This window comes from Pristiophorus japonicus, chromosome 11, assembly GCF_044704955.1.
Source record: "Pristiophorus japonicus isolate sPriJap1 chromosome 11, sPriJap1.hap1, whole genome shotgun sequence".
In the NCBI taxonomy this organism is placed as follows: Eukaryota; Metazoa; Chordata; class Chondrichthyes; family Pristiophoridae; genus Pristiophorus; species Pristiophorus japonicus.
The window spans coordinates 116,444,148-116,465,949 of NC_091987.1; the positions used below are offsets into that span (position 1 = coordinate 116,444,148).

Genomic DNA, 21,802 nt, shown 5'->3' on the forward strand with positions numbered 1-21,802 from the left:
ACTATTAGCTGGCCAAAGTTGCCTAAATGGGCAGAACTGGCGTAGGTGGCTTGTAACGCCCCCTTTTGAGAAAAAAAACTAACCAAAAAACGTAACTATATGAGTTACGCTGGTGCAAATTGATTGGGGAAACTGGGAATTTTTAAGTTACGCCAGAAAAAACAGCCTACTCAAAAAAAAAAAAAAGCAGAGCATCTCCTGGCCAAAATTGAGCCCAATATTTGTGGAATGTTTAGAAAAACCTATTCCCAAAAGCCATGGGAGAATAAAATGGCGATGGTATTCAAATCATCACTCTTTTTTCCTGAACAAGGTTAGAACAACAGCCCCTGAGAAGTACAGGGTGAAACCAAGCAATGGCAACTTTGAGCCAGGCACTTCATTGGATATTCTAGTATCACTCCATGGAGGTATGACCAGTCCTAGTCCTACTGTCTATAAATGTGGTATTAAATGTTGGATTTAACTGTGCTCAGTCAAGTAATTTGGTAATTGTAAAAAAAAATAGAATTAGTAATGTAAGGAATTTAAACAGTGAACCCATTTTGCAGTTCCACTTAGTCATTTGGCTAAACTTTGGGCATGTTTTGTACTTTTCTATGACAAATTTTCATAATTCTCATAACTCCCAATTAATTAGAGATATACATTTCATGTTTAGTGTAACTGCTCTTGAATGGACACTCCACTTAGAGCACACATGGAAGACATTTGTCTTTAAGGGGGGGGACATTTTACTGAATTATCACATGATCCTAAACGTTAACTGATCTTTGTACACCTAGTTGTGCCTCATCCCCATTGTGCTTTAAAAATATATCAGCAGCAGTCTGGGGTAGATGTTTTATACAGAATTTGCTCTTCAATGACATGAATTTGATTTCTAGAAAATTCTGCACAAGATATCTGCTCCTAGGCTATTTATGACATGGCAGAAATGAGAGAAAACAGAGTTGTCAAATATCCCCTTTTAGCATTATGCAGAAGTTTGGTCAAGTACATTTCCTTTTAGCATTTGCAAAACTGTAAACAAAACTCTCTCCTATTCTCCTCTTTCCCCCTCCCCCACCCCAAGCTCTCAAAAAAAAAACATTGATTATGTGATCGGGAATAGTTCCTCAGGTGACCTGCCAGTATTTAACCTAAGTAACTCCTCTTTGTGTGATTCATAAGTGAATGGTGACAAGCAATTCAACTGCATAGAGCGTCAACTATTGTATATAGATCGGTTAACTTGGTAGAGATCGAAGATTGGTCTTTGATCTTGTCTGTATAGCTCATCTATTCACTGAATAAACAGTGAATAAGATGAGTTACAAAATTGTGTATATTCATATGTTAAGATTTCTATTTTCGTGTATCTATACATCTATAAATTTCAACAGATGGAAGTTAATAGGCGGCGATGAATATGATTTATGTACTTGACATTTTCAGCCATACTTTATGGCAGATTAGTGCTGATTTTAGCTCCCAATAATATACAGCTATTCTAAAAGCTTGTTACGCTGTCATCGTAATTGCAATATGCCACACAGCAGATGTATCACTGTACTCTTTATTGCTCTTTCTCATGGTGTCCTGTCTGTTCAGCATTCAACATAGACAAGTAAACTGTTCAGAAAATAGAGTATAAAAAGTAACTTGCTGTGTGTGTGTAAAACAGTGATTCAATCTCTTAATTCTTATGACATTTATAAATGTGTCTAATCTTGTTACTATTTTTATGTTGTTGGAACTGATTGATAGATTTAATGAATTGTAACTCTCTGACCCCCCCTCCCAACGGTGAATATAGTTTTTCTAATATGTATTTTAATTTTCATTTCATGAATATTGAAGACGGGTAAAATAGTGCAGCAGGCTTATTAAAAGGAAAACTTTTGTAGTATTTCCAGTTTCATGTAATATGAAACATGCTGTCTATGATGATTGCTATCTGGAAAACCCGAGGCACTAAATTATAAAGGTACTAATCGGAACTTGTGCATATCTCTAGCAGGCAATTATGAAACTCCAGCCCCAAAGGATTTTGTCTGTGTAGACTAGCAGATGACTGGAATGAAATGGTGATGATTTGCATGATCCTCAACTGTTCCATTAGAACTTAGTCAGATAACATGTACTCTCATCTGTGAAATTTACCCAACGACTATTTGTGATACATTACATTTACAGGTTTTCAAGCGAGGGGAAGCCACTTTACTGTATTAGTTGAACTTGCTAGCACATTCATTCTGTTGCCGTGTAGTAATAATAGCACTGTTTCGTTAAAGATAGCTGATGCTGTCTTTTGGAAGTTAGCACAGCAAGCTCCTAGCAATTCAGTACTTCCAAGGAGTCCCCACATGAAAAAGTTTTAAAACAATGGACTAACAATGAGGTGTTTATTCCATTTTATTGCAGTTTATTTTCTCTCATATGTTTCATTTCAAAGAGCAATGAATTAAACTGTGAATCAAATGTACCTCATGAAGAAAAATTAGTATAGGTCAAATGGATTCCCGTGAATAAGTTTTAATGTGCGGCAGTTAGAATTAATCTAAAAACTTGTTCGGTTTTAGATTAACAAAGTTGACTAAAGTTTGAAGTTTCTAAAGAGGATTATCAGAGCAGGGGTTGTTTCATACGGAAAGTATGTTAAGATCTCCAATCATGATGAAGAAGGGAATGGGCATCTACTTTGGATGCCTGGGAAGCAGTAGGTAATGGGAGTTGATTGAAGAATGAATCACGGATGCCAATGCCACAACGAAATTCCTTTGAAATGCAGAGGGATGAAGGAAGATTTTTCTGGAATCGTGCAGATTATCTGATGAATAGAGAGAATATTGGGTTGAAAGGTAAGGTCAAGAGGGAGTTCAGATGCAGAGCAGCCATGATCTAATTGAACGTCGGAACTCACCCAAGGGGCACTGAATAGTCTACTCCCATTCCTATGACCCTGTCATTGTGAGCAGTGAGGATTTGAAAATTGGACAGTCACAATCCAGGAAATTCTTGATCACAGATGAAGAAAAAGAACATTATTAGATATTCTGGTGTGGAATGATCACAGCAGATTCATTTGAGAAAGCAAGGAAGGAATGGAGTCTTGGCAGGAAGAATGGAAAGAAGAAGCATTCCAAGTAGTTGTGGCAATCTGGGCTTCTAAAATGAACCAAGTTCATAATTGGTTAATTACACTTTTTTCAGTAGTTCCTTCTGAATTGTAGTAGTCACCTTTATTTAAAATGTAATTACTGGTGTGAATTCAGTAAGTTTTCTATTCTTATAATAGCTGTGTTATAACATGATGTACATAAGCAGGAGTCTTGAATGAAAGCCTTCTACCTTAATGGGGAGAGGAGATGAGAGGACCAGTCAATCCAGCCTCGGTCGTCATCTGTGCAGGAATTGTTTTAATAATGGGAATCATTTGTATGATGTATTTCACGCTACAGTGTAGGTCAGAATTGCTTTTTCGATAACTACAAGATTACATAGGATGTACAGCACTGAAACAGGCGATTTGGCCCACCCAGTCCATGCTGGCATTTATGCTCCACTAAAGTCGCCTTTCATCTTTCCTCATCTAACTCTATCATCATAACCCTCTAGTCCCTTCTCCCTCATGCTTATCTAACCACCTGTTAAATGCATCTATACTATTCCCTTCAATCACTCTCTGTGGTAGTGAGTTCCACGTTCTGGATAAAGAAGATTCTTCTGAATTCCCTATTTAATTTCTTGGTGACCATGTTATACAGTTGGACCTCTCTGGTCTGGCACCCTCAGGACTTGACCGGTGTCGGATCAGAGAATTTTCTGAACCACGGAGATCGCTGCAGCCACCATATCTGATATCTGATACTATCACCAAGAGTTAGAAGATAAAGGCTGGTTACTATAAAATCGGCAAAAAGAGTATATTGTTATAAATCATTTATTCACACTTATTTAGCAGTCACCTGAAAGCACTCCAAATGGAAATCTCTAGGTGGCATTTTAACCTCCTCGCGAATTGCAGAAAACCCTTTCTTTTTAGTCTGTTTATACCAGAAAAGATGAAAAGCGAAGGCAAGTGATTCTCATTTAAATCCAAGCAATTTCTGTATAAAACATTGCTCCCAATATGAACCTTTTGCATTATTAACATCCAGACTATCACATTTCAAAGACAAAACAAAATCAGTGCATGGACCATATTGAAAGCTACATTCCAATAATATTGGACTGACCTTATTACAAGGCATTGGAGGAATTCCTTTTCTGTCGACAGCCCCCGGGCTCCTGTATGTGCGAGCTGGAAGTCTGTGGGCGGCTCTATCAGCTGAATACAATGGCTGACTGACAGCAATTCCAGCCGATTGCCGATGAAACCTTTTTAATAAACCCTCCTCTCCCTCAGGCCCAACTAATGCCGAACCATGGATGTTTACGGATTAGAATGTCCTGGACTGGATAGGTCCAACCTGTATTGATGACCTGTAGTTTTGCTCTTCCCCACAAGTGGAAACACTCTCTGTATCTACTCTATCAAAACCTTTCATAATTTTAAAGATCTCTATTAGGTCCCCCTTCAGCCTTCTCTTTTCAAGAGAAAAGAGACCCAGCCTGTTCATCCTTTCCTCATGGGTATACTCTCGCATTTCTGGTATCATCCTTAAATCTTCTCTGCACCCTCTCCAGTGCCTCTATATCCTTTTTGTAAAATATGACCAGAATTGTACACAGTACTCTGGGCCCAGGTTTCGGCCTCAGTTGCTCCTGATTTTTTGGAGCAACTAGTGTAGAACGGAGTATCTTAGAAATTCAAATTCTCGGCATTTAGTTTGCTCCAGTCCTAGTCAGTTAGAACAGTTTCACTTTGGAACAGAATTTTTTTTTCAAAAGGGGGCGTGTCCGGCCACTTACGCCTGTTTTCAAAGTTTCGGCAGTGAAAACTTACTCCAAACTAACTCAGAATGGAGTAAGTGAAGATTTTTGTATGCTCGAAAAAACCTTGTCTGTACTTTAGAAAATCAGGCGTAGGGAATGGGGGGGGGAGTTTAAAGGGAAGTTTACAAACATTAAACACTTCAGTTTTACAAATAAAGAGCCATCATCAATAATAAATAATAAAAACATCAATAAATCAACCAATAAATCAATCCAAAAAAAATTAATAAATAATTTTTTAAAAAATCAATAAATAAAACATTTTCTACTTACCGACTGCAGCACCGAGAGCCCTCCAACAGCGTGCTGGGATGCCCCCCCACCCCCCACAGTGTGTCTCTCTCTCTGTCTGTCTGTGTGTGTCTATCACTCTCTGTCTGTTAGTGTCTGTGTTTCTGACAGTGAGGGGAGAGGGAGAGGGAGGGAGAGGGAGGGGGTGGGGGGGGGCTGAACGGGCCGGGCCTGACCGGGCCCAAGACTTCGGGCAGGGCCCGTCCCCAGCACCAGGGGGGGGGGAGGAGGGAGGTCGGTTCGGGTCGGTTCATATCGGGGGCGGGGGGAGGGAGGTCAGGTTGGGTCCGGTCCGGGGGGGGGGGGGTCGGGAGCGTGGGTCGGGTCGGTGGGGGGGTGGGAGGGAGGTCGGTTCGGTTTGGGTCCGGGGGGGAGAGCGGGTCGGGTCCAGTCCGGGGGGTCGGGTCGGGTCCGGGGGCGAGGGAGCGGGAGTCGAGTCGGGTCGGGAGGATGCAGGAGTTGGGCATGGGAGGAGCCTTATGCACGCAGCCCCAGTGAGGCTCTTCGGCCAGGGCTAGGGGCTGCGTGCTTCGGGCCCCTCCCACACAGTTTTGGGCGCCTGGAGCTACTGCACATGCGCGCCCACTGTAGTGCGGATGTGCAGAGGTCCTGGCACTGTTTTCAGTGCAGGGACCTGGCTCCGCCCCCGACAGCTTGTGCTGCGTCGCGCCGAGGACCAACAGGGAGCCGGAGAATCTGGAAGTTTGTTTTTAGGTGCACTTTGTTGTGCGAAAAACGGGCGTCCAGGTCGGGGCTGCACCATTCTAGGCGCGGCCCGAAACTTGGGCCCAATAAGTGGGATCTGACCAAGGTTCGATACAAATTTAGCATAGATCCCTCTCGAAATAAACCCTAGTGCTTGGTTTGCTTTTTATGGCCTTGTTAATCTGTGTCACTACTTTTAATGATTTGTGTCTTTGTTCTCTGAGATCCCTTTGCTCCTCTACCCCATTCCAGACTTGTGCCCTCCAAGTAATAAGTGACCTCCCTAATCTTCCTACCAAAATGTAATACCTCACATTTATCTGTATTGAAATTAATTTGCCAATTGTATGCTCAGGTTCTACAAATATATTAATGTCCTCCTGTAATTTATTGTAGTCCTCCTCCATATTGTCTCTTCCTTTTCCCCCCCACCCCCCAATTTGGTGTCATTGCAATTTATAAATTGTCTTTTTGATTCCAAAGTTTAAATTGTTAATATAAATTGTGAACAACAGTGGTCCCAGCACTGATCCTTGTGGAACACCACTTCCCACCTTCTGCCACTGTGAATAGCTACCGTTTACCCCTATTCTTTGCTTTCTGTCTTGAAGCCAGCTCGCTATCCATTCTGCTACTTGTCCCCTGACTCTGCATTCTCTGACCTAATTGAAGGCCTTTTGAAAATCGAGATAAATTGCAATCGTATCCACTCTCTGTTACCTCTTCAATGAGGTTGGTCAAGCAAGACTTTCCCTTTTGAAATCCATGCTGACTATTCATTATTATATTTTTTATTTCTAGGTGTTCTTCTATTTTCTCATTTAGTAGGGATTCCATTATTTTTCCTACCACCGATATTAAGCTGACTGATCTATAGTTCCCTGGACATATTCTATCTCCCTTCTTAAATATAGGTATTGCGTTGCCTATCCGCCAGCCCTCTGAAGCTACATCTTTTTCTAACGTATTATTAAATATGTGTCGCAATGCCTAGATTCTTTTAAAATGTGCGGACGTAATCCGTCCAGACCAGGGGTTTTATCCTCTGTTTGATTAGTTTATTCAATATTTCTCATCATTTTTTCTTGTAAATGCAATTATCTCATTACTAATGTCATGTCTACCTGTTCTATCTCCCTGGTAAATATTGAAGTAATTTTAATATTTCTGCCATCTCTGTCGCTGCTTGTGATATCATCCTGTCAATCCCCTTTTTTTTGTTAATGTGCATGTAAAATATTTTACTTTTTTTTTTATGTTCATCATTTAATTTCATAGTTGATCTTTGCCTTCCTAATTGTTTTTTCGACTTCTCTCCTAATCTCTTCGTATTCTCCCTTATCATGCTGTCCATGTACTTACCCTCAATTTTTGCCTTATGGCTTTATTCATCCACTGTGTCTCATTAGTGTTTAGCTTCTTCTTGTTTTTTAGCAGAACATATTTTTGCTGGACTCAAAACCATTTTAAATGTTTCCCATGTACTCTACTGTTGGCAACTTTAGAAAATGGCTCTTTTGCAGAGCGAACCATAGGTTACAGCATAAAAGTAGGCCATTTGCCAATTGTGTCTCTCCTGGCTCTTTGGAGCAATCCAAAACTATTCCAGCTGCCCTGCCCTTTCCCCATAGCCCTGCCTCATCCTCTGCTTCAACTATTTATCCAATTTTTGTTAAGAAAAAAATGCAATGGTCTCTACCTCAACTACACTCTGTGGCAAAGCATTCCATACTTCCAAAAACCCTCGAACTTTCTTCTAATCTCCCTCCTCACTCTGTTTTAAATTCTCCAACCAGAGGAAATGGTTTTAAAAAGGGTGAATAGAGAAAAATTAAAAACCTCTAGTGACTCCCCTTTTAATTTTCTCTGCTCTAGTGTAATTAGTCCTAGTATCTCGTCTCTCCTTATGACTATAGTTCCTCATTCCTGGAATCATCCTGGTAATCTATGCTGAATGCGCCCTGTGGCTCATTGCCCTTTCTATAATGAGACGCTAGTAACTGCACACAGTACTAACTGGTCTAACGATTGCCTTTACAAATTCATCATTACTATTTTGCTGATGTACTCTGCCTCTATTTGTAAAACCCATCATACTGTGTTGGCCTTTTTATGGCTTTACCTGCACTAACACTTTAAGGGAGTTGTGTATTTGAATCTCTAGGTTTCACTTCATCTGCATCCTTCATCTTTTATTGAGTATATACTCCATTATCTTGAATTTTCCCACAACTGGCATTAGATTACCTGGTTTATAGTTACCCAGTTTATGCTTCTCTCCCTCTTGAACAGAGGTGTTCGGTTTGGGTACTCGCCATTCCACTGGCATAATTTGCATCTTTTAGGAGGATTGAAAAGCCTCCGCTATCTTTTGATTTCTGTCAGCAGCTTGGGGCATATACCATCAGATCCCATGATACTTATCCACCTTGAGCTCTGCTTTTTTTAGAACCAGTTGCTTTGCTATATTAATTTCTGACAGTTCCATATTCTCCTGTAGTAAACCTACATTTTGAGTTCTGCCATCAAGAAGCAGCATTTTCACTTATTCAGTGTGTGAGAACCATTGTAAAATTGCAAACTACAATGTATTTCTCTTAAATAACTATAACCGCCTGACGTAACTGTTAAAGATTTCTCCCATCAAGTCCTTCTGAACTATATACAGTGTAATGTCTTGTAATGACTTTCAGAACCTATATTTGCCTAGTTGAAGGTTTTTTAAAACACGAGTCTTGAAAAGAACCATTGAAATTAATTTGCATTTTTTTTTCAAAGCTTGGCCACTTTATCACGTTTTCCTTGCATGAAATAAAATGTGTACTGAACTACTAATAGAAATACTAGTGCCAAACAGAATAACAATGAACTACTGATGAATTTCAGACTAGTCATCTCACGAATCCACTTATCTTGTGCTGTGGGTTTTGTAGATATAAAGCTACAAGTGTCTCATTTATCTGCAGTGTTATTTGTAATATTTATTACCATACTTCCATATGCAGGGTAGTACCTAATAGAGCGAAATAACAAAGCAAGACAAAATGCATCATTTTGGATTTGACACTTATGTTTGTGTCATTCTGTTGAGAATTTATTTGCCAATTTAATTCTGATGTATTTAGATTATGCAGATAAGAATTTAAATGTAAATTAATATGCTATTTAAACATTCAAAATAGATATGGGAGAAATTTTCTGTATTATACTGATATGCATCTTAAAATAAATAATTTTGCTACCGTTTACTTTTAGATTACATAATCGAGAACAAAATGTTTCCCTCGTGATCACAGATAAACAATGTTTGTTTTAATCTATGCATATGTTTTATTAGAGACCTGCATATATGATATAATGCACCTGGATACTTTGTGATGAGGTTTTATTACTTTTTCTCTAATGCTTGGACAAAGGTGGAGCAATTTGCTTTTTTTATTGTTTATAACTTGTCAATTATTCACACATGCTTAATTTCACCTCGGGTCATCCCAATTGATATAGGAGAGTGAGAATCCAAAGGGTGAAGTCTCTTAAGACTCTTTCATGCCAGTATATTAATAAGATATATGTAACAATTCCCATGCTCCTTCAGCTGCCATTGGATGTACCCATTTCTTTGTTCAGCATGTTAGTCTCTTTAATTATTCCCTGCAAGGATCCTTTTTTTTTCTCACATTTATGAATTTGTCACAGAAAATGTTTCATCCATTGCTTTATTTTCCCTAAATATGGTTGCTGTTGTAATATTTTATACCAAATGGAATAGACTATTTTCCATATCAATGGTAAATTGAACTGAAAGGGCTTCCATGAAGCCTCCATTCTCGTCCTGTGAGGTAAGACGAGCGTTGGCAGACACTGACTGCATGTTGAGACCAGAGCTCCTGGTGTCTTCAGTACAACACTTTTGCCCCAGTTCAATGAGATTGGCACTGATTGGTGTGGAGAGTTGACCTAGATCAACACAAGGTAACACTGAGCCTAGGCCCTGCTTAATAACAAATATGGGATATTATCCACAAGCTGCCCAGTTCTTTTTGAGTAAGCGCTAGCAAAATAAATCTAAAATGAACCTACCATCACTAATCCGTTGGGTAGTAAGCCTATGACACTTGTAGCTGTGGAAATTGTATTCCCTAACAGTTACTGTCTTCTGCTTTATTAGTATATATTTGGTTTATCTTGCTACGTTTACAACTTACTACGTTGTACTAATGAAAAGAGTTGTCTGGGCTGGTGCAATACGTTCACTGTTTTGCTAGGTAGTTTTGAAATTGTGTTGAATGCTGTACATCGTCATTTCCTTTACTCTGCTTTCCTTCAAGAAGTGAGCTGCTGCCAGTACATGGCTTTCTAGTGTGACCAGCACCAGGGTTCATGAGCAGTGGAATAGTTTTATTGGGCCCAAGTTTCGGGACGCGCCTAAAACAGCGCAGCCCTGACCTGGACGCCCGTTTTTCGCACCAGAAAGTGTGCCTAAAAAAAACTTCCAGATTCTCCGGCTCCCTGCAGGTCTTCTGCAGCCGGGCGCAGCGCAGCATGAGCTGATGGGGGCGGGTCCAGGTCCCTGCGCTGAAAACAGTGCTGGGACCTCTGCACATGCGCGCTACAGTGGGCGCACATGTACAGTAGCTCCAGGCGCCCAAAACTGTGTGGGAGGGGCCCGAAGCACGCAGCCCCTAGCCCTGGCCGAATGGCCTGCTGTGTGAGTAAGGCTCCTCCCATGCCCAGCTCCTGCTTCCTCCCGACCCGATTTCCTGCCCCCTCCCCGGCGACCCAATCTCCGCGACTGTCCCCCGCCCCCCCCCCCCCCCCGGACCTCCGCGACTCTCTCCTCCCCCCCCCCCCCCCCGAGACCCGACGCCACCTACCTGTAAATCTAGCCCGAGGTCTTGGGCCCGGCCATTCAGCCTCCTTCTCTCCCTCGCTCCTTCCCCCTCTCTCTCTCTCCTTCCCCCTCTCTCTCTCTCCTTCCCCCTCTCTCTCTCTCCTTCCCCCTCTCTCTCTCTCCTTCCCCCTCTCTCTCTCTCCTTCCCCCTCTCTCTCTCTCCTTCCCCCCCTCTCTCTCTCCTTCCCCCCCTCTCTCTCTCCTTCCCCCTCTCTCTCTCTCCTTCCCCCTCTCTCTCTCTCCTTCCCCCTCTCTCTCTCTCCTTCCCCCTCTCTCTCTCTCCTTCCCCCTCTCTCTCTCTCCTTCCCCCTCTCTCTCTCTCCTTCCCCCTCTCTCTCTCTCCTTCCCCCTCTCTCTCTCTCCTTCCCCCTCTCTCTCTCTCCTTCCCCCTCTCTCTCTCTCCTTCCCCCTCTCTCTCTCTCCTTCCCCCTCTCTCTCTCTCCTTCCCCCTCTCTCTCTCTCCTTCCCCCTCTCTCTCTCTCCTTCCCCCTCTCTCTCTCTCCTTCCCCCTCTCTCTCTCTCCTTCCCCCTCTCTCTCTCTCCTTCCCCCTCTCTCGCTCTCCTTCCCCCTCTCTCGCTCTCCTTCCCCCTCTCTCGCTCTCCTTCCCCCTCTCTCTCGCTCTCCTTCCCCCTCTCTCTCGCTCTCCTTCCCCCTCTCTCTCGCTCTCCTTCCCCCTCTCTCTCGCTCTCCTTCCCCCTCTCTCTCGCTCTCCTTCCCCCTCTCTCTCGCTCTCCTTCCCCTCTCTCTCGCTCTCCTTCCCCCTCTCTCTCGCTCTCCTTCCCCCTCTCTCTCGCTCTCCTTCCCCCTCTCTCTCGCTCTCCTTCCCCCTCTCTCTCGCTCTCCTTCCCCCTCTCTCTCGCTCTCCTTCCCCCTCTCTCTCTCGCTCTCCTTCCCCCTCTCTCTCTCTCTCCTTCCCCCTCTCTCTCGCTCTCCTTCCCTCTCTCTCTCGCTCTCTCTCCTTCCCCCTCTCTCTCGCTCTCTCTCCTTCCCCCTCTCTCTCTCGCTCTCTCTCCTTCCCCCTCTCTCTCTCTCTCTCTCTCTCTCTCTCTCTCTCTCCTTCCCCCTCTCTCTCTCGCTCTCTCTCCTTCCCCCTCTCTCTCTCTCTCTCTCTCTCTCTCTCTCTCTCCTTCCCCTCTCTCTCTCTCTCTCTCTCTCTCTCTCTCTCTCTCTCTCTCTCCTTCCCCCTCTCTCTCTCTCTCTCTCTCTCTCTCTCTCTCTCTCTCCTTCCCCCTCTCTCTCTCCTTCCCCCTCTCTCTCTCGCTCTCTCTCTCTCTCTCTCCTTCCCCCTCTCTCTCTCTCCTTCCCCCTCACTGTCAGAAACACAGACACTGACAGAGAGAGAGAGACACACAGACAGACAGATAGAGACACTGGGGGGACCGTCCCAGCACGTTGTTGAAGGACTCCCGGTGCTGCAGTCGGTAAGTAGAAAATGTTTTATTTATTGATTTTTTAAAAAATTATTTTTAATTTTTTTTGGTTGATTTATTGATGTATTTATCATTTATTATTGATGATGGCTCTTTATTTGTAAAACTGAAGTGTTTAATGTTTGTAAACTTCCCTTTAAACTCCCCCCCCCCCCCCCATTCCCTATGCCTAATTTGTAACCTACGCCTCATTTTCTAAAGTGTAGACAAGGTTTTTTCAAACATACAAAAATCTTCACTTACTCCATTCTAAGTTAGTATGGAGTAAGTTTTCGCTGCCGAAACTTTGAAAACAGGCGCAAATGGCCGGACACGCCCCCTTTTGAAAAAAAATTCTGTTCCAAAGTGAAACTGTTCTAACTGACTAGAACTGGAGCAAACTAAATGCCGAGAATTTGAATTTCGAAGATACTCCATTCTACACCAATTGCTCCAAAAAATCAGGAGCAATTGAGGCCAAAACTTGGGCCCATTGACTCAAACTGGCAGTGGGGTGGTGCTAGGTGAGCAATGTCATGAGCACACCGCCACCTCTAAGTTCCCCTCCAAGTCATGCACTGTACTGACTTGGATATATACTTTTGTTCCTTTACCATTGCTTAGTCAAAATTTAGAAATTCCTTACTGAGCACCATCACCACAAGGTTTGCAGTGGTTCAAGAAGATCGTCCACCACCGCAGTGTTACTAGGCTGGACAATAGATGCAGCATTGCCTGCTTCCCCAGAAAAGAGAGAGAGCGAGAGAGATCGGATAAAAGGTGGTGATAGCAAATGGGCAGCCTGTTTAATACCCTGCCCTATGTTCTTTTCCATTGACTTTATGGAAAAAGAATTGGACGAGGTGTAAAACATTGGGCTGGTTTGCTATTGCTATTTTTCACCCCCATAAGTTTTTAGGCAGAAATCTGGCTGCTGCTTGTCCTGATTGAGAAGCCTTTTCATTAGTTATATGGATGAGTCTGTGCATTCTTGTCTTTAACTAGATTGAAATATGTTGATGAGCAAAGTACCTAATTGGATGTTATAAATAAACTTTATCTGACCAGTGTCTGCTTTGTCTCATCTTTAATTCAAAAACCTGGGTGAAGCTGGTCCTCACTATACCTCTAACCAATAGACCTGCCTCTAATACTTCTACTTACTGAAAATTCCATATTGGTGGGTGGGAGAGGGGAAGAAGACCTCGTGCAAGGTCACTGCAGTCACACATCTGCTTACGAAGCATCTTCTGTAGTTACAGTTTTCTTCTAGGAAAATGTTGAATTACCATGTAATCCTAAATGTTACAGATCTATACACTTAGCAGTGAGTATCAGTGGTTATGATTTAAAACTGCTGATTAGAAATAGCTTGAAAGCAGTCAGTTTGCGTAATTTTCCTGTATTCTACATTGTTATCTAATAGTGAGGGATAGTTTCTAGTTTGTTCAAGGTGAAAGTGAAATGGTGGTAATTTCTCAGCAGTGCTTATAATCAACCATAAAAGTTTTCATCACAGGAAGCCGTTCGGCCCATCTTGCCTGTGCCTGGACTTTGTTTGCTAAACTTCTTACTTTTGTATCATCAGCAAATCTTGATAATTGTGCTATCTATAATCAAGTCCAAATCATCTAAACATAGACAAAAGTGGGCCTTGCGCTTCCCCTGGAGAACACCATGTGCAACTCTTTTATTGAGCTATTTATCCTAACTCTGTCCATTAACCAAATATTTATCCATGCTGTTACATTGTTTCTTGTATCATACACCTGAATATTTGTAACAAGTCATTTAGGAGAAACTTTATTGAGTGCAGTAATGACCTTAAGTGGCATCTGCAAAGGTGTTGCTTGGACACTTCTATTTTGATCAAATAATACTCTTGAATTTATCCAGTGAAGGGGAATTTGCATTTAATCACTTCCGTAGTGAGTTGCCATTTCTTGTATAAGCCAAAAGTGCTAGCCTTCTCCTTACGGTACAACTGGGTTAGATTCCGTGTGTGGAAGATAACAATTGAAAGTGAATTATTTTATAGGGGCTTCTCTTTCAGAAGTTCCCCATATACTGAAATGTCATCCATTATGTTTCTTTGCATCTTTCATTGCAAAATGACCAATTTGAAAATAATTCTTGTATGCTTCATGTGATGAAAATAATCTGTTGTAGATATGAGATAGAAGAGTTGTGAGATCAATTTCCAGTAAGATTATTAAACTGATTTTACTCCTCATCCCCAAATTAAGATAATTTCAAAACTATGTAAAGGATGACTTAAAGAATGAGGGGTAGCACCCACAATGTTTTTTAAAATCAGATCGTCATTCCCCAACTCTTTCTTCACCCTTCACCAAAATAGATAGACAAATGTTAATTTATTCTGAGATAGTTGACGGGTGATGTTTAAAGTACAAAAATCTCTATGCCCAAATTTCTCTAGCACATTAAAGAAAAAAACCTGACTAAATATTACTACTTTCAAGTTGCCTTTGTAGAATTTTATATGGAAATTCCACTTGACCAATGTATCATGACTGGGTACTGTTGATGATTTTTCATTTGGCTATCTTTTTTTCTAATATGCCTTCAATTTGTAAGTGAAATTTAAAAACAAATCGGCTAGTTGCTTAAGTGTTCCTTTATCTATCGACTTTATATAATGCAAATCACTTCATTTCATCTAGTCGGACACTAATGGTTGCGGCCATAAGCTTGGAATATTTTATTTTAATGTGTTGCCTTCCTCAACTTTTCACCTGAATCATTTTCTACATTCTACATTGTACATTTAAGATAACCCATAGATTTTTTTTAACCAGATGTTACATGATTAAGTGAACACTTTTTTTTTCCTAGGGTTTTTTTTTCTTTTGTAAAACACTACTGCCAAGGAGTTTTTAACATTCGCATAGGAGGGAGCTGTTTTGCAGTAGTCATTGAATGAATCATAATACTTGATCTAATTCTCAACATGTGTGATTTTTTTTTCAGCATTTGAACTGTTTTGCAGAGATCTCATGATAGAACCTCAACATTAATGTGATTGTTGAAATAGAATGGAACTTGCCACTGTTTGTATGTTAGAGCTGACATTGTGTTAAACAGTAAATATAAGCAGTTCACATTCCGTAAAGTCTGGAGCTCAGCTCCTCGGCACTTCTGGTCTGGTGAAGTCTGCACTGCTCCAGGTAAATGGAGAGTGCGTTGTTTTCATGTCAAGCACCAGATGCCGTTAACACGAGCAATCTTTAAACAGGAGCTCACGACTAATAACTTAATTTATAACATGAAGAATGAGGAGGAATAGTTTATATTTAAAATATTTTCTCTTCTCCCAAAGGTTAATGCTTATAAATTAAATTAAACATGCACGCAATACAGTGTCTGTCATATGACTGAATAGTTCAAACTCTGATCTAGATCACAATCAGAAATTTTTGCACCTCCAATATAACTTTTAAGAGTAATCCAAACTACTTTGCCCTGTTTTAAAAATATTTAGCCCCAATTTAAAATGTTACAAGTGCAATTAACTTTTTCAGAACTGAAAACCCATTTGTGGATTGGAAGTCCCCTGTGGATTGGTTCAGTCCCCCTCTACTCTTGACCAAGGTGATGGCTAGGGGGAAGATGTAAATTTCTTTGTGGATGGTAAAGGAAGAATTTAATAGCAAAAAGATAAAACAAGTGTTCACTGGAGACAATGGGATGAAACACTGAGCAGTTTAATGGATGCTACAGGAAAAAGATAATTAAAATTAAGTATTAGCTTTTTAATGGTGTATATAATGTGGACTATGTAATATTTTATACCGTTGGTCAGTGAGATTTACTTTAGTAATCTCAAACTATTAAGCCTTAAAACTGCTTTTATGTTCCCAGGTGGTGAAGCCTCCCCCCAGGACAGGTTTCTGGTGATGGCAGCTGAGATGAACCAAGCAGCAGGAGCAGGCCCTCCTGATCTGGGTCAGTTCTGGAAGGAAGTCCCTCGAGACCAAGTGATGGAGCACAGGTAGTGAAGAATTGTTTTTTTAGTCCAAATGATCCACTTACCTTTTTTATATTGCTTTTAGCCACTTGTATTCTGGAGGTGCATGACTTTGGTGCTCTATCTGACCCTGCACTGAGCTTCTTGCCCATATTTGATCCGCACCTTTTAAATGTTAAACATTTACACCACATCTCCTCTTCGTCTATGCTGGAACCTTAATCCATACCTTGAATGTTGAATTATGTAACACACTCCTCACCTGGCTCCCACCCTTCACAAACGGCAGCTCATTCAGCACTGTGACTCGCATTCCCTCTTGCACGAACTGTCACGTGCCTATCACTCTGTCCTTTCTGAGCTTCAGTTCCTCCCTGCACCCCAGCAACTTCCTTGTCCTCCTCATCAAATCTATCCATGGCCTCACTGCATCTTTATAGGAGTCACTATCTCCAACAATATGGCACTAGCTCCACTCTCTGAAGCCAATCTTTCAGTATCTGTATGAAACAACATAATCTATTTTACAAAAGCAAAATACTGCGGATGCTGGAATCTGAAATAAAAACAGAATGCTGGAAATCTCAAGCGGGTCAGGCAGCATCTGTGGAGAGAAGAACAGAGTTAACGTTTTGGGTCGATGACCTTTCGTCAGAACTGCCTAATGTTCAAAAAGAGCACATTCTTCAGCACTGACGGAGGGGAAGAAAGAACAAAAGGGAAGGTCTGTGATGGGGTGGAAGGCAGGAGAGATTAGAGAGACAAAATGGATGATGGGCTGAATTGAAATGGTAATGATAGAGATCAGAAAAAGGTTAATCAGGATAGGGTGTGAATGGTGTAGTAATGACCAGCTGCCATTGTAGACAAAGAGGGGGGAAAAAAAAAAATCTATTAGTTGTCAGCCTTGCCTCAGGGGTAGCACCCTCAGAAGGTTTTGGGTTCAAGCCACGCCCCAGAGTTTTCAGCACATATCTAGGTTGTGTTTCAGTGCAGTACTGAGGGAAATCTGCAGTGTGAGGTGCTGTCTTTCAGATGAGTCATTAAATCAAGGGCCTGTGGGTTGTCTTGGGTGGATGCAAAAGATTCCATGGCACTATTTGACGAACAGGAGTATGGGGGTGGGGGCAAGAGTTCTCCCTGGTGTTCTGGCCAATATTTATCCCTCAACCAACATCACTAAGAAAAATAGTGGCCCAGAAATTGCTGGAAAAAGAACAAGTTCACGGAGTCCACCATTAGTACGTTTTTTTAAAAAACACAGCAATTTGTGACGATAAACAGATTTGCCGTGAGATCTGATTCACCACAAATTGCTGGATAATTTGCTCTGCTCAATCATTAGCTGTGCAAAAATAAATGACCATCTCGACTTGTCCCTCATCATCGTATCACGAAATTGATGGATTTACGCTGTTAATACAAATTAATTTTGTCGCAGCCATTTAGGGCTGGTAATTCATATCATAAGGACCCTATTAATGATGTGATTTATAGTCCTGACATACCATTCAACCTTGGAGGCCCAGAAAGGGTATAGTGAAACTTCTGCAGCTAGTTGTTCCTAGAGATATTTAAAAAAAAAAATGTCTTGCTTTTCCTTTGTCTCTTCTCTCTCATCATCCACTTTTCTTTCCCTCTATTTCTCTTTCTGTATCTAATTTGACTCTAATTCACCCTATGTCTTTCTCTCTTGTTCACTGTTTCTATTCCATCCTTAAATCTTATTGGTTACAGAGATAGACCATTGATGTCCCTGATGTCCCGTTGACATTGCCGCACCGTTATCAATTTCCAGCAGTTTGCAGTGCAAAAATGAGGTAAAAATCCAATTCACTGCAGTTGCTCGATGTGCCGCTCGGGCAGTTTCTGGGCCAGTATCTGTTCATTTAAGTTTTAGAAAAGGTTTATGCTCTGTTGGATAAAGTTTAGATCAATACTGATAGCATTACTTGAGATCTGAGGATGCTTTATTTGGGTATGGTATTGTGGGGGAACCTTGAACATAACGAGTAGGTGTTTTTAAAATCCTAGACACAAAGATCCTGCCAGTAAGTTGTTTAATAAGATAATTTCATGTGACTGCACCAACTAATGAGCTGCTCAGTGTTTTACTTTATCTGTTGAGTTTATTTGAGGATTTCATCAAATCAAATAAATGGTTAAGGAGCAGTGAAGCATGATTCAGCTACCCATGTGCAATCATGCTCATTCATGACTATCTACATGTGAACAAGCTTGACTACAAGCTTCCTGCCTATTGAGGTCTCAGGCAATCCAGCTGGCTTGCCAAGTCTGTTGAGGATTGATTGATTATAGATATTTTCTTTTTGAAAGAGAGTGCTTTGGGTACTGTATGTAATCAAGAGTGGCAGTGCAGGCACTTTTGATCCAAAATGAATTTATTTCATGTGAGCGATTGTGTAATTTGCAGCAGATTGTTAAAATGCAACTGATAATGGGCTAGAAGCATGGCTGCTTTCTAGGTATTTTAATGGTGATGAAACACCTTTCTAAAATGTAATAATAAGGAAAATCTCATTTGTTTTAGAATAGTTTCTATACTGTGATTGGGTGAATAAACTTGTAACCTTCTGTGTAGGGCACCTTCCTGCCATGGAACTGATGGAGTTTTCTTCATTGCGTGGTCCTGTGTGTTTTGCTGAATCTCTTGCAATTGCCAATCTCTGGTGGTTAGCAAAAGCTCCTAGTTGATAATGATATGAAATGGTCTTCTGAATCTAAACATTCTACATCAGTTGGAGGAATTAGAAAAGCTCACTGTATTGCTTTTGCCGAGAGAAATAACACAAATTTAGAATGCAGTAGTGCATAAGTGCAACGTTGAGGGAGCAAAGCACCAACACTGACTGCAAAACTGAATTTTCCTTTTTGGTCTCGGTAAAGGCTATTAGCCAGTGGAAACACAACACAGCTCTCCCATTTCTATTTCCCAAACCTGCCAGTGTTGTGGATTCTGTATCAAATTGGCAAATGAGTTACAATCTTGAGCTGTGGACTCCTAACTAGGAACTGAGCTGTGACTGTGTCCTCTGCTGCTCTGTAATAACATCCTGCTATGCCCTGGCTCCCAACACCAAAACTGCTCCCCTGGCAGCTTTGGGCAGTGGCAGGGAGGTCAGAATGTTGGGGAAACACCTTTATTCTCCTGCCTGGCATGATATCCCTGGCTGGGCATTAGGTTTGATTCATTGGTGCAATCTGGCTTCTTCAAAACAGATTTCTACATTACTGTTAATTTAATAGGATGTCCAAAACAACCGAGCACCATGCATTTAACTGCCATCTACCCTTGGTTCTTGGTGCTTATGCAGCCAACAAGTAAACCTGTAGAGGAAACTGGCTAATAGGTGTAGATATGTGAACCCGCCCCTTCCCTCTTGTATTCGAATTCCAGAATCCGACCTGAACCCGTCCGGTTGGGGTAAATGGTCAAGGCTCACAACTCTGTATTCTTCTAACTGTTTGTTATACTACAAATATACTACAGATAACAAACATCAAAGCACTGTTCCCTTTAACTTCAAACAGTAACTCTCTCTAACTTCAAACACCACTCACCCCAGCGATCATTCAGAGGCCCATGTGTTTCCATATGTGCAGTTGATCAAGTCCTCCCACAGCTCCCTTGCAAGTTGCTGAGGTTTGTCCCGAAACACACCCTTTTTATAATACAATCATCATCATCATAGGCAGTCCCTCTGAATCGAGGAAGACTTGCTTCCAATCTAAAAATGAGTCCTTAGGTGGATGAACAGTCCAATACGAGAACCACAGTCCCTGTCACAGGTGGGACAGATAGTCGTTGAGGGAAGAGGTGGGTGGGTGGGACTGCTTTGTCGCACGCTCTTTCCGCTGCCTGCGCTTGATTTCTGCATGCTCTCGGCAATGAGACTCTAGGTGCTCAGCGCCACTTAGGGCGGTCTGTGGCCAGGGACTCCCAGGTGTCAGTGAGGATGTTGCACTTTATCAGGGAGGCTTTGAGGGTGTCCTTGTAACGTTTCCTCTGCCCACCTTTGGCTCGTTTGCCGTGAAGGAGTTCCGAGTAGAGCGCTTGCTTTGGGAGTCTCTGTCTGCATGCCAGACACATGTGGCCTGCCCAGCGGAGCTAATCAAGTGTGGTCAGTGCTTCAATGCTGGGGATGTCGGCCTGGTTGAGGGCGCTAATGTTGGTGCGTCTGTCCTCCCAGGGATTTGTAGGATCTTGCGGAGACATCGTTGGTAGTATTTCTCCAGCGACTTGAAGTGTCTACTGCACGTGGTCCATGTCTCTGAGCCATACAGGAGGGCGGGTATTACTACAGCCCTGTAGACCATGAGCTTGGTGGCAGTTTTGAGGGCCTGGTCTTCGAACACTTTTCCTCAGGTGACCAAAGGCTGCACTGGCGCACTGGAGGCAGTGTTGAATCTCCTCTTTAATGTCTGCTCTTGTTGATGAGAGGCTCCTGAGGTATGGGAAATGGCCCACGTTGTCTGTGAGGTGGAGCATGGCAGCGAGGAAGATTGAGAAGAGGGTTGGGGCAATGAGCAGCCCTATTTGACCTTGGTCCGGACATGGATTGGGTCTGTAATGCATCCGTTGGTAAGGATCACGGCCTGCATGCCATCAAGAAGCAAGCGGAGGATGGTGAGGGAACTTTTGGGGGCATCCGAAACAGAGGAGGACACTCCATAGACCCTCGTGGTTGACAGTGTCAAAGGCCTTTGTAAGATTGAAGAAGGCCATGTATAAGGGCTGGCGCTGTTTCCTGCAGCTGTCATGCTGCAAAAATCATGTCCGTTGTGCCCCGTCGGGGACGAAATCCCCACTGACTCCGGGAGGAGCTCCTCGGCCACAGGGAGAAGATGGTTGAGGAGGACTCTAGCGACGACTTTCCCAGTGGTTGATAGCAGGGAGATGCCACTGTAGTTGCCGCAGTCGGACTTGTCCCCTTTTTTAAAGATGTTCACGATCACTGCATCTCTAAGATCTCCCGGAATGCTCGCCTCCCTCCAGATGAGAGAGATGAGGTCGTGTATTCGCGCCAGCAGTGCCTCTCCTCTATACTTCAGTGCCTCAGCAGGGATTCCATCCGCTCCCATAGCCTTGTTGTTGTTAAGCTGTCTTATGGCTTTTTCTACCTCGTGCAGTCCCTGTCACAGGTGGGACAGATAGTCGTTGAGGGAAGGGGTGAGTGGGACAGATTTGCCGCACGCTCTTTCCTCCGTCTGAGCTTGGTTTCTGCATGCTCTCGGCGATGAGACTCGGCACATAATACGAAGAACATACCCGTGACAATGAATGATGCTATTGTGTTCTTACCGCAGATGAGACTGCACACAGGGATGTTAAAGTGACAGTGACCTCAGTCTTTATTAAGACACTCCAGAGTGAGGAACAGGCCTTGGGGGGGCCGGCTTGTATATAGTGCTCCCAAGGGATGCTGGGATACACAACATCACTTCCCTTCCCTCCCCCACCCCCCAAAGTCAAAGTGAAAACTATTTACAAGGTGAGGCGGTCAGGAGCCGCCTTTCCCTGGTGGACCGCCTCGTACAAATGTCTATTCAGGTGTGTTGGCTGTGCCCTCGCTGGG

At 42.5% G+C, this 21,802-nt stretch overlaps 1 protein-coding gene across 3 annotated transcripts in view; it reads left to right on the forward strand.

Moving 5' to 3' along the window:
• The window catches only part of mospd2 (motile sperm domain containing 2), a 98,207-nt gene that overhangs the window by 51,107 nt on the left and 25,298 nt on the right, over positions 1 to 21,802 (forward strand). For 2 of the 3 annotated variants that reach the window (XM_070893915.1, XM_070893916.1), the window contains exons 12-13: positions 314 to 410; positions 16,100 to 16,229. In XM_070893915.1, the coding sequence (XP_070750016.1) occupies positions 314 to 410; positions 16,100 to 16,229 (227 nt within the window). Of the gene's footprint in view, positions 1 to 313; positions 411 to 16,099; positions 16,230 to 17,942; positions 18,026 to 21,802 lie in introns of all 3 variants that reach the window. The other variant, XM_070893917.1, reaches the window with a different exon arrangement.